This window comes from Trichechus manatus, unplaced genomic scaffold (assembly GCF_000243295.1).
Source record: "Trichechus manatus latirostris isolate Lorelei unplaced genomic scaffold, TriManLat1.0 scaffold00120, whole genome shotgun sequence".
Lineage (NCBI taxonomy): Eukaryota > Metazoa > Chordata > Mammalia > Sirenia > Trichechidae > Trichechus > Trichechus manatus.
Window position 1 is genome coordinate 1648673 of NW_004444056.1, and position 13479 is coordinate 1662151.

The window sequence follows — 13479 nt, forward strand, 5'->3', positions numbered from 1 at the left end:
AAACATTTATTAATACCTGAGTAATCAGCAGTTGTTTTCATAACTTAATCTTTCCCTTCATACCTCCCATGAATGTACATGCATCTACCATAAACAGGTGGATGGTGGGTTAGAACATAAACTCCTAACTCAATGATATTTAACTGGCCTCTCAGATCATTAATCCAGAAGTTCCCCAGTGTAGCCTAGATTTGGAGGGTAATAGTGGTGGTGGTGAATTAGCAGGTGATGTGACGAGTATAGGATCATGATGGAGGAAACTTCCAAGACACCTGTAGTCTCAGGGTATGCGGTTCTGAGGGGCCCTGGATAGCACTGTAGCTCCCAGGAGGATTTTATGTGGAGACGAAGCTATGTAGAGGTCTTGATATGCAACAGACAAAAATGGATGAACACCTACAGTTATGTCCTAATTTCTTACCTTCACAAGCTCCTCTCTGGGATGGCTTTGTTCCTGAATGTATGTCTCTTTTGTTTCACTTTCACTGTCAGAACCAAAGATGATGTGTGTTGGCCTGATCTCTGAATGATCATCCTAGGGGGGCCATCAAAAGCAGTATATCTTCAGACAATCTAATCTCAAATTTACCAGGTTCAAACCTTATCTTCTCCTTCCAAGTCTACTTCCTATCCTTTCCTTACTCAGTGAATGCCACTATCATCTACTTAATTGCCCAATACAGAAACTTATGACTTCTCTTTCTCTCCATATCCAGTTGATAACCAAGTCCTATCAATTTGATCTTCTTGGTACCTTTTAAATTTGTCCTTGCAACCTCCGAAGGCTCTCCCTTATTCAGGTTTTGCCCCATTCAATTTGTTGGTTTGTCAGGGCCTAAAGGATCTTTCTAACACAGAGGTTACCACACATTTTCTGTAAACGGCCAGAGAGTAAATATTTCAGGCTTTGCAGGCTACACGTGGTCTCTGTCCCATATTCTTGTCTTTTATTACAACCCTTTAAAAACGTAAAAAACCTTCTTAGCTTTCAGGGTACAAAAATAGGCTGTGGGCTGGGTGGCCCACAAGCTGTAGTTTGCAGACTCCTATTCCAAAATATACACAACTAATCTTCAATCTGCATTGTTTAAAATCCTTCACTGTCTTTTCACAGCCTTAAGAATAAAGTCCAGCCTCCTTAGGCTCTTCATGACTTGCCCCTACTTTTCTCTCTAGCCTCATTTCTTGCCACCCTGTACTCTATAATTGCTCCTTTAACCTGGAATGCCTTTCCTCTCCTTGCCACTCTTCCCTCTGCCTAATTTTCACTTATCCTTTCATGCCGACTGATCAGGCACTTCTTCTGCAGAGAAGCCTCCCCTGGTGGTCCTCCAGACCACGTGCTTCCTGGCACAGAGGCACAATTCTCTCCTGGCCCTAACAAACTTATTTGTAAGCCAACAAGCCACATGTTACTCATTTTGTAAATCTAGCACTTACTGTAAAGGTCTAGAACTGGTACTTAACAATTGTTGAAAGAAGGAATAACAACTCACTATAGTAAATCTTGGCAAGACTTCCATAGCTGATTTATATGTAAATTCACACATCTTAGGATATTATCACTTAATTACACCAGTTATAGCTTCTAAATGAGAGAAAATTATGAAGAAAAATTTAGATAAAAACAAATTAAAATGTTCTTAGTAAATAAAGTTTACGCTCACTTTCTTTGGGATATACGAAGGAGTAGTATATAGTATATATACGGTAATAAAAGCTTATAACTCAAGGGCACAAAACACAAAATTAGCGAATGCTAAGTTGACCACCAACTCTAAAGGTACCTGCCTGCATATGAAAGGAAAAGCTTGACTTTGTGAGAAAGAATTTTTGTTAAAAACAGATTTAAAATGTACTCACCAAATTTGCTAGAGCATTATGAACCAGCTTCTTTTGTATTTGTTTTGCTTTCTGCCTTGCATCTAAGGCTGCCAAACGCTTCCGATTATCTTGAGCATGCCTATCCTCAGTAACATCTGATGGATTACTAACAGAACGTGGGAAATCACTTCTGCTTTCCTGAGTCTGTTTACTGAACATGCAGCTGGGCCTGTCTTTCCCAGAAGAGACCTTTGGTGATTTCTCAGGAGATGTAAGGCTGCGTGAATCAGTCCTCTCCTTCTCCAAACCATCTTCTATCTTTGGGTTACTGTGGCGACCATCTTTATCAAAGTCTATCTTGTGACTCTTTGCACCAAGACTTAAGGACTTCTTACCTGTTAACAGCAACGGACTAGAAGTAGTACTTTTCTTTTCTGAATTGCTTGGGGACACCACCTTGGGATTCTGGCTCTCAAAAATGGCCTGTCTGTTTTGAGGCTTAGTATGGTTAGGGCTATTTGCCTTCTTTGTGTGTTGGCATGGAGTCAGTTCTCTTGATAAGCCATCAGCAAACGAGGACCCCTTTTCCATGGAAATGCTACTGGAATCCTGAAGTTTCAAGGAATTCTGATCTTTATTAATATTGTTAGAGGCAATACCCTCTTTCAATGAGTTTTTCCTGGATTCCTTTCCATAGAGTGAGACTATTCCCTTGAAAGCCTGGAATTTGTTTTCCTTTGGTTTCTGTTTACTACAGATGTTCTTTTCTCCTTCTAAAAGAGAAGCCACAATGTCCTCAGGGTGAATGCACTGTTTGCCTCTATGGGAACTGTCAGGAGTCTTGAGGCTCCTGGAGGCCCTGACAAACTGGCAGCAGGTGGTGGTTTCCTGGCTATTGCTCTCAGTACTCTCTTTCGGAGCCTCTGCATCACTACAACCCAAGTGTTCCAAATCAGCTAAAGTGAGATTCACGCGGAGACAGTTTTTCATCATGGCGTTATACTCCTCGTCTCCTTCAGACTCAGCCGATTCCGACACAGAATTAGCATCTTCACTGTTACTGGAGCCAGATGGAGACTTACAATTAAGAAACCTAACCCCATTACTGACTGCTAACTCTACTCTTTTTTTTCTGTTTTGTACTTTAATAGAATCATCAGAAAATTCACAGCCTTTTTTGTCTTTCAAAGTTTTCTGACATATAGATTTTTCTCTATTTAAAAATTCTGTGCTGTTTTTTACCTTACTGTTTTTTTTCATTGCAATGATTTCATCTGTATCTCCTGAATCATATTCACAATCATTTCCGGTAACATAATCATTTTTAACCTGGCAAGAGACATTATTTTTGATACCTAAACTCGTTAAAGAATAAAGTTTGTGAACATCTGATTTGAAATCATCCCTTACAACTACAAAGGGATCATTTTCAAGTTCTTTTATTGAGGACCACGTAGTTCTCTGTAAGTTTTCCTCTCTTGTAATCATTGCTCTTAATTCATCTTCAGAATCGATATCATCATCAGACATGCTATTTTTGTTTCTGCCAATTTCCAAGCCATGAGTCTGAAAAGGTACATTTTTAGGTTTCTGACAATCAGAATTAGGTACACAGCGTAATTTAGAAAGACTGATGGAATCATGAGGTGTGTTTTGTGCAGCCTGCTGCTGTATTAGGAGTGGACTGTCCATTACTGAACTGTGTCGTGGGTGAACAGCCAGAGGCCCAGTGGCACCCGCATCACACTGTACTTTTACTCTCTTCTTAGGAGGGCTGTGAAAGTCAGACAACTCTCCTCGTCGTTTCTTACTCATAGGATCACGTCCTCCTTCCAATTTCCAAGTGAGGTTGGTTACAGGGATGGTATTTGTGGAATTGTCCCCTATCTTCTTCAGGTTGTGGCAATATTTTGATGGATCATATTTTATGACGTTACCCGAGTGAAGGATCAAAACAAAAGCAGTAGGTTTTAAGAAAACCTATCTATCTGGTGAAACCAAAGAAATACTGTTTAATCTTAGGCATTTACTTTGTCTTATCTTCAGGTTCTAATCAAACAAAATGAAGACTCTACTAGGTGATCTTTCAGGGTCTTTGGTACTGGGCTTTCTATGACGTGTCCAGAGTTAAAACCAAGCACCACAATTGTTAGTTGGCAGAAATCACTTGGGACATAAGTAGATGTTATAGCGAACCTATTCAAATTACATTCTAAGTACACAGGCCCCAAGACTATATTCATCACTGAGCCAACACTGTGAAGCAGAGTATAAAGGAGAACTCAGGATGCCAAAGCTATGTAACTCTTATCCTTTCTTTTCAAATACCTATGGCTTTTCCTGTCTTCTCAACATTGACTCATCCTAGCTCTCCAGATTTTCCTAGCTCAATGAAGTCCATTTCACATTCCACTCAATCACTGCAAGACATTCTGTAGGTCTTTACTAGAAAGCTAATAAATTTTTACCAGGTTTGTTTTGCTACTGACTCTCAAAACAACACTAGTTAATGTTAATGTGTAGTGATGATATGTAGCACTTGCTGATGTTCTAAAACATATGAATGGGAACGCATAAGCTGCTTTAAGCTGTCACTCCTGAAGAGCCCCTTTGTTCATTTAGTAACTATTTGTCGTCGTTAGATGCCACTGAGTAGATTTCCACTCACAGGAACCCTATGAGAGAGAGCAGAACTGCCCCTTAGGGTTTTTCTAGGCTGTAATCTTTACAGAAGCAGAAAGTCAGGTCTTTCTCCCATAGAGCCAGCGGGTGGGTTTGAACTACCAACATTTTTGGTTAGTAGCTGAGCACTTAACCATTGTGCCTCCTTAATATATGCCAATGTGAGGTGTGACATGTTATGGACTGAACTGTGTCCCCCAAAAATGTGTGTGGTTAATCCTAACCTCTATGCCTGTGGTTATAATCCCATTTGGGAGTGGCTTGTTGTCATGGATTGAATTATGTCCCCCCAAAAATCTTTATGTCAGTTTGGCTGGGCCATGATTCCTGGTATTGTGTGATTTTCTTATATGTTGTAAATCCTGCCTCTATGATGTTAATAAGGGAGGATGGGTGGCAGTTGTGTTAGTGGGGTGGCAGTTGTGTTAGTAAGGCAGGACTCAATCTACAAGGTTGGATTGTGTCCTAAAGCAATCTCTTGAGATATAAAAGAGAGAAATAAGCAGAGATAGGGGGACCTCATACTACCAAGAAAGCAGTGCCAGGAGCCAAGCGCGTCCTTTCGACCTGGGGTCCCTGCATGGAGAAGGTCCTAGTCCAGAGGAATACTGATTAGAAGGGTGACAGAGAGAGAAAGCCTCCCCCTGGAGCTGACGTCCTGAATTTGGACTTTTAGCCTACTTTACTGTGAAGAAACCAATTTCTCTTTGTTAAGGCCATCCACTTGTGGTATTTCTGTTGTAGCAGCACTAGATGACTAAGACAGTTGGCTTTGTTATATTAATGAGACAGGATTAATGTAAGGTGTATCTTGAGTCAATCTCTTTTGAGATACAAAAGAAATTAAAGGACAGCTAGAAGCAGAGATGGGGGAAGAGAGATGCCAAGCCATATGAAGACCTCCCAAGAAAAGCTGAAAGAGACAAGGACCTTACTCCAGAGCCAGAGAGAAGGCCTTCCCTTAGAGCTGGCAACCTGAATTCAGACTTCTATCCTCCTAAACTGTGAGAAAGTAAGTTTCTGTTTGTTAAAGCCACCTACTTGTGGTATTTCTGTCATAGCAGCACTAGATAACTAAGACAGCCTGATAGTGTCTATCGTCTCTCAGCTATACACTGTCCTTTAGTATCCTCCCCCTTGCTGCTGGCGGCTGCCGTTTGTGGGAAGCCAAAAGTGAAAAGGAAGAGGTCAATATTTCCCTGACTTAAGTGCCACTGGCAGTGAGAGCAGAAGCAGCAGACAAAGCCAAAGCTGCTGGGGCCTTGATTCGAGTAGCAGCTTCAGGGACACAGTAACAGTGAGCTTTGTGTTTCTCTAACCTCAGGGGTAGCAGTGGTTTGCTGCATTAATTCGTCTTTGAACAGCCTGGCCATCAGCTTTTTGCTCTTCTGGCACCTTTTTAACCAACTGTGGGTATTATATTCCCTCTGTTGGAAATACCTTGAGTGGATTCTGTTTCCATTTGATTGATACACAGGGTGGAGAGCCAAAGAATACATACAGAAGCACCCTCTACTCACAAGTCCATGACAAATGGTCTGTCCTCATTTGCTCAAGGTTACAGGCAACAGTCACTTTGGTCATCCTGGGTCCATATATTTCCCTACCCATTACTCTCCTGCCTGTCTACATATTTTTATCAACTCTTTTCCTCTTTCCTGGACTTCTTCCTATACCTTTTCTATTAATTCAGAATGTACTCCAATTCTTCAAGATCCAACGCAAGTCCTAAGGCTTTCACAGAGCTTTCCTTAATGACAGCCCACTGTTCTGCCCCCAACCCCGCACCAGCTTGTTTACCAATGGCTTTGAATCCATGGGAACAAGGGAAAGCACGAACAAGTGCTTTTTGGGCACTTTTTGTAGGAAACCTCATTACATCTTCTCATTATTTGCTAATGTTTCATACATGTAGGTAAGTAGGTAGGTCTTACCTAGAAATTGGAAACATAGAAACTACTATATAAATACCTAAAGATTTGCTGATAAAAGCAGGGAAAATTTAGAGGTATGAAGTAAACGTTTGAAAGTATCCCTTGCTACGGTAAACAATAATTACTTCGAAAAGTCAATCAAAAAGGATATTTTACGTTTATGTTGACTCTTTAAGTGTAGGACAGGTAAAACTCTTCCAAATTTACTTACAACCCAATTCTGAAAGAAAAAAAAGAAGTATTACGTACGTCGCAAATGGAAAAGATAATCACCAAAACAAACAAAAAAAAACCCCATTGCCATTGAGTCAATTCTGACAGACAGCGACCCTATAGGATAGAGTAGAACTGCCCCATATGGTTTCCAAGGAATGGCTGATGGAGTTAAACTGCCAGCTTTTTGGTTAATAGCTGAGCTCTTAACCACTGTGTCACCAGGGACCCTTATAATAACCATACTACATAAAAACAATTCTTACAAAAAACTTGAACTAGGATGGGCCATGATTATTGTTGAGTCTAGTTTTCGGACAATAAAACGAGTTCTAAAGAGAAAAAGTGTGAGGAAAAAAAGGAAAATTGGGGTAGATATCATGGTTTCAACAGAAACCATGGAGGATGCCACACAAAAATCACAGCCACTAAAAAAGGTAAACTTGGGACCTGATGGCTCCTTACCAACTATGTTACTTTGGAAAACCCAACTCTGCTTGAGTTTTAACTTCTCTATCTGTAAAAGGGTGGAGAATTCTGCTTACCTAAGTTGTAAATGCAGTTTGAAAATCATAAAGGACTATCCATGCTGTTTCAAAAAAACGGGGAAAAAACAACCAGTTTTTGCCATGACCTCCATGGTCCTGTGGTCTCAGGTGTTGGTGCCTGGGCTATCTAAGGCTACCAGAGGGAGACTCACTTTATGCCCTGGTACTTCAGTCCCTGGCACAGCTTTCATATGCAAATCAACCACTTCCATCTTTTTTAACAAGTCAGTGTTGCCTGGTCTTGAATTTTCTTTTTTTGTTTTTGCTTCTTCTCTCTCTTGGGCCAATCTGAATCAAAGAAAAGAGTATAAACAAAAGAATTAAAATTACTGACCAAACATTTAAGTTCTCTTCAGGTGATCTTAAATGATCACTATAAAGTAAACAGTTTTATAGTATTAAAAAACCAAAATAAAACAAATTGACTTATACTTCTTTTTTGAACACACAAATACTAAATTTTCATTGTTGATTAACTGGAAAACAGAAACGTGAAGAAAACGCATTCCTTATTTCAAATCCTACTGCTAACATTTCATCTATTTCCTTCAACTTCATTTTATGTACAAATATATAAATTTTAAAGTAAACTACATAATACTAGAAGTACTATTGGGTACCTTTCTTTTTTCAGCTTATCATTACAAAAGGATCACTTTAATGGCTGTTGGTGTTGTCAGGTGCTGCCAATTCGGTTCTGACTCACAGTGACACCATGAATAACTTTGGTGCTGTACCATCTTCACAACAGTAGGTATGTTTGAGCCCATTGTTGCAGCCAGTGACAATTCATCTCATTGAGGGTGTTCCTCTTTTTTGCTGACCCTCCACCTCACCAAGCATGATGTCTTTCTCCAGGGATTAGTCCTTCCTGATAACACGTCCAAAGTAAGCCAGACAAAGTCTTGCCATCCTTGCATCTAAGCAGCATTTTGGCTGGACTTCTTCCAAGACAGATTTGTTCGTTCTTCTGGTATATTCACTATTCAATACCAAAAAACTAAACCCGTTGCCATAGGGTCGATTCTAACTCATAGCGACCCTGTAGGACAGAGTAGAACTGCCCTACAGGGTTTCCAAGGCTGTAATTTTTATGGAAGCAGACTGTCATGTTTTTCTCCCGCGGAGCACTGGTGGGTTCAAACTGCTGAACTTTTGGTTAGCAGCTGACCATTTAACCACTGTGACACCAGGGCTCCTTTTCAATATTCAATAGTCCATGGAATATTAGCAAAGAATATTGAATACACCATGGACCACCAAAAGAATGAACAAATCTGTCTTGGAAGAAGTACAACCAGAATGCTCCTTAGAAGCAAGGATGGCAGACTACGTCTCCCATACTTTGGACATGTTATCAGGAGGGAACAGTCCCTGAAGAAGAACATCATGCTTGGTAAAGTAGAGCGTCAGCAAAACAGAGGAAGACCCTTAATGAGATGGATTGACAAAGTGGCTGCAACAATGGGCTCAAGTATAGCAATGATTGTGAGAAAGGCACAGGACAGGCAGTGTTTCGTTCTGTTGCACATAGGTTTGCTATGAGTCAGAACTGACTTGACAGCCCCTGTCAACAACAACAATGGTATATTCGATATTCCTAGCCAACATCATAACTCAAATGCATCAATTCTTCTTGGGTCTTCCTTTTTCATTGTCCCCCTTTTGTATGCATGTGAGACAACTGAAAAGACCTCAGTACCTTAGTCGCCAAAGTGATACTTCTGCTTTGTAATACTTTAAACAGCTCTTTTACAGCAGATTTGCCCAATACGATACTTCATTTAATTTCTTGACTGCTGCTTTCATGGGCATTGATTGTGGATCCAGGTAAAATGAAATCCTTTACAATTTCAATATTTTCTCCATTTATCATGATGTTGCTTACTGGTCCAGTTGTGAGGATTTCTGTTTTATATATGTTGAGGTGTAACCTATACTGCAGGCTGTAGTCTTTTATCTTCTTCAGTAAGTGCTTCAAGTCTTCTTCACTTTCAGCAAGCAAGGTTGTATCACCTGCATAAGGCAGGTTGTTAGTAAGTCTTCCTCCAATCCTGATGCCCACTCTTCTTCAGATAGCCCAGCTTCTTGGGTTATTTGCTCCACATGCAGACTGAATCACTATGGTGAAAGGATATAACCCTGGTGCACACCTTTTCCGATTTTAAACCATGCAGTATCCCCTTGATCTGTTCAAATGACTACCTTGTGGTCTATGTCCAGGTTCCACATGAACACAATTAAGATTCCAGGAATTTATATTCTTTGCAGTATTATCCATAATTTGTTATGATGCACACAGTAGAATGCCTTTGAATAGTGAATAAAACACAGGTAAACATCTTTCTGATAGTCTCAGATTTCAGCCAAGATCCATCTGACATCAGCAATGATATCCTCAGTTCCATGTCCTCTTCTGAATCAAGCTTGAATTTCTCACAGTTAGCTGTTTTGAATGATCTTCAGCAAAATTTTGCTTGCACATGTCGTTAATAACATTGTTCAATAATTTCTGAATTCTGTTGGATCACCTTTCTTTGGAATGGGCACAAATATGGATTCCTTCCAGTTGGTTGGCCAGGTAACCGTCTTCCAAATTTCTTGGCACAGACGAGTGAGCGCTTCCAGCGCTGCATCTGTTCGTTGAAGCATCTCATCTCAATTGATACTTCATCAATTCCAGTAGCCTTGTTTTTTGCCAATGTCTCCAGTGCAGCTTGAACTTCTTCCTTCACTACCATCGCTTCTTGCTCATCTGCTACCTCCCGAAATGATTGAATGTTGACCAATTTTGTGGTACAGTGACTCTGTATTCCTTCCATCTTCTCATGATGCTTCCTGTGGTATTCAATTTTTGCCTACAGAATCCTTCAATATTGGAACTGTCAGCTTGTTATACTGTTGTGGCTTGTGTGCTGCTATGATGCTAGAAGCTATGCCACTGGTATTTCAAATACCGCAGGGGTACACGTCCCGTTGTACACAGGTTTCAGTGAAGCTTTCAGATTAAGACAGACAGGAAGAAGGACCTGGCAATCTACTTCCAAAAACAATTTAGCCGGCAATTTTATGCATAAACCTTATGGATAGCAGTGGAACACTGTCTGATATAGTGCTGGAAGATAAGCCTCTCAGGTTGAAAGCCACTCAAAATACGACCGGTGAAGAGCTGCCTCCTCAAAGCAGAGTCGACCTTAATGACCTGGATGGAGTACAGCTTTCAGGACCTTAATTTGCTGATGTGGCACAACTCAAAATGACAAAAATAGCTGCAAATATCCATTAGTAACTGGAACATGGAATGTATGAAATGTGAATCAAAGAAAACTGGAAGTCAGTTAAAAATGAAATGGAACACTTGAAGATTAATTTCCTAGGCATTAGTAGGTTGAAATGGACTGGTATTGGCCATTTTGAATCAGACAATCATAATGGTCTCCCATGCCAGGAATGACAAATCGAAGACGAATGGCATCATATTCATGGTCAAAAAGAACATTTCAAGATCTATCCTGAAGTACAACACTGTCAGTGACAGGGTAATATCGATATGCCTACAACAAAGACTAGTTAATACGACTGTTATTCAAATTTACGAACCAACCATTAATGCCTAAGATGAAGAAATAGAACATTTTTTATCAACTTCTGTGGTCTTAATTGATCAAACGTGCAATCAAGATGTATTGATAATTATTGGTGGTTGGAATGCAAAATTTGGAAACAAGGATCAGTAGTTGGAAAATACAGCTTGGGTGATAGAAAAGACACTGGAGATTGCACGATAGAATTCTGCAAGATCACAACGAGTATACATGTGGACCACACTGGGTAGGATCCACAGGAATCATATCAACTATTCTGAAGAAAGATAAGATGGGGAAGCTCAACGTCATCAGTCAGAACAAGGCCAGCGCCCTACTACAGAACAAACCATCAACTGCTCATATGCAAATTCAAGCTGAAGCTGAAAAAAATTAAAACAAGTCCACCAGAGCCAAAGTACGACCTTGAATATATCCCTCCTTAATTCAGAGACCATTTCAGGAATAGATATGACGCACAGACCAAAGAGCAGAATAGTTATGGGATGATATCAAGGGTGTCATACATGAAGAAATCAAAATGTCATTTAAGACAGAGAAGAAAGAAAAGACCAAAATGGATGTCAAAGAGACTCTAAAACTTGCTCTTGAATGCAGAGTAGCTAAAGCAAATGGAAGAAATGATGAAGTAAAAGAGCCGAACAGAAGATTTCAAAGGGCAGCTCGAGAAGACAAAGTATTATAATGAAATGTGCAAACACCCAGAGTTAGAAAACCAAAATAGAAGAACACACTCAGCATTTCTCAAGCTGAAAGAACTGAAGAAAAATTTAAGCCTCAAGATGCAATACTGAACAATTTACGGGTAAAAAACTCAATGACACAGGAAGCATCAAAATAAGATGGAAGGAATACAGTCACTATACCAAAATGAATTATAGATAGTCCCCAACTTATGCTGTATTCGAGTTGTGACGAACAGCAAGTAACAACCCAATTTTTTTTTTTTTTGTACATCTTACTGTTAGCTGGAGCCCTGGTGGAGCAGTGTTTAAGAGCTCAGCTGCTAACCAAAAGGTTGGCAGTTTGAATCCACCGGCTGCTCCTTGGAAACCCTATGGGACAGTTCTACTGTCTTATAGGGTTGCTATGAGTTGGATTCGACTCAACGGCAACAGGTTTGGTTTGGTTTGGATTGTTAGTTAGCAAGGTGTACTACATACAATATTGCAACACATAATTTGCTGATGTTATCATTTTTAGGTGTTCATTCGCAGATCTTCAACTTTATGATTTACTACTGTTCAAAACACTGGTGTGTAGATTTAGCGTTCTAAACAAAATGAGGGGCTTCAATTGCTTGAAAAGATGGACTCAAATACTGATCACTTTGCTAAAGTTGATGGGCAGATTTGGGAACTGGGGAGATGTTTCTTCAAAACATATGAAACATAGGGGGACCTTACACCAACAAGAAAGCAGTGCCGGGAGCAGAGCACATCCTTTGGACTGGGGTCCCTGTGCCGAGAAGCTCCTAGTCTCGGGGAACACTGATGAGAAGAAGACCGAGAGAGAGAGAAAGCCTTCCCCTGGAGCTGATGCCCTGAATTTGGACGTTTAGCCTACTTTGACTGTGAGGAAATAAACTTCTCTTCGTTAAAACCATCCACTTGTGGTATTTCTGTTATAGCAGCATTAGGTGACTAAGACAGAATTTGGTACCGAGAGAGTGGGGTGCTGCTCTCACAGATACCTAAAATGTGGAAGCAGTTTTAAAACTGTGAATGGATAGATGTGCAGAAGTGGCAGAGGACCAGCAGCAGCACAGAACCTACAGCAGCAAAGAAGCGGCAGCAACAGAGAACCAACAGCAGCAGAACGAAGAGACCAGTGCGAGACGGCACTGGAGCCGACCCACGGAGCTAGAGGACTGAGTGCCTGTGCGCGGGAGGCTTCCTGGCAGAGTGGGGTGCCTCCAGGCACTTATACTGGACCGGTGGAGCTACAGAGCTTTGGAACACTTGCCCCAGCAGGGCAGATGCAGGCATGAGGCCCGAGGGCCAAGAGGCCACAGGAAACAGAAGCAGAAGCTGAACAGACAAGGGACACAAGAAGCCGAGCTGCCTGAGCCTCAAAAGGTATGGCCATGACCTCAGGGGTTTCAAAGCGTGGAGCAATGGCCTCTGGTGCTTCTAAGGGTGGAGTCGCCACTCAGATGGATTGGGAGAATGGTGAGCCTAAAGCCAAGGGAGCAGAGTTGCTGTCCCAGAGAGCCTGGAAGGCAGAGCTGAAGACCAGGGCCAAGGGGCCTCCACTCAGAATCCAGAGACTGTGGCCCATACCTAGAGTCTGGAGAGCAGGGCTATTGTGTAAATTGTCTCAGAGAACAGAAGATTATTTTCAAAGCCTTGAGGACTAATGTAATGTGTTCTGCTAATTTGCTTGGTGCCTGTTATGCCTTCTTTCCCTGCAATTTCTCCCATTTGTAATGCAAATGTCTAGCTTGTGCCTGTTCTGCCATTGTACCTTTGGAAGCAAATAACTCGTATTCTAGATTTCACAGATGAAGAGGAATTTTCGATTTTGGACTTGGAGTTAAGACTTTTGCTATGATATGATGGGGAAAACATGTTTTCCATGTTGCAAGGATGTGATTTTTGGGGGGCCAAACGGTGGAACGTCATGGTTTGAATTATGTCCCCCAAAAAATGTGTGTATCAGTTTGGCTGGGCC

At 41.0% G+C, this 13479-nt stretch overlaps 1 protein-coding gene across 7 annotated transcripts in view; it reads right to left on the minus strand.

The window, feature by feature from the left end:
• Nucleotides 1-13479, minus strand: part of NOL8 (nucleolar protein 8) — a 40684-nt gene that overhangs the window by 18759 nt on the left and 8446 nt on the right. For all 7 annotated transcript variants that reach the window (XM_023738604.1, XM_023738603.1, XM_004384217.2 and 4 more), the window contains 4 exons: nt 7354-7489; nt 6592-6660; nt 1864-3756; nt 422-535 (listed from right to left, as the gene is read on the minus strand). In XM_023738604.1, coding sequence (XP_023594372.1) covers nt 422-535; nt 1864-3756; nt 6592-6660; nt 7354-7489 — 2212 coding nt within the window. The remainder of the gene's footprint in view (nt 1-421; nt 536-1863; nt 3757-6591; nt 6661-7353; nt 7490-13479) is intronic.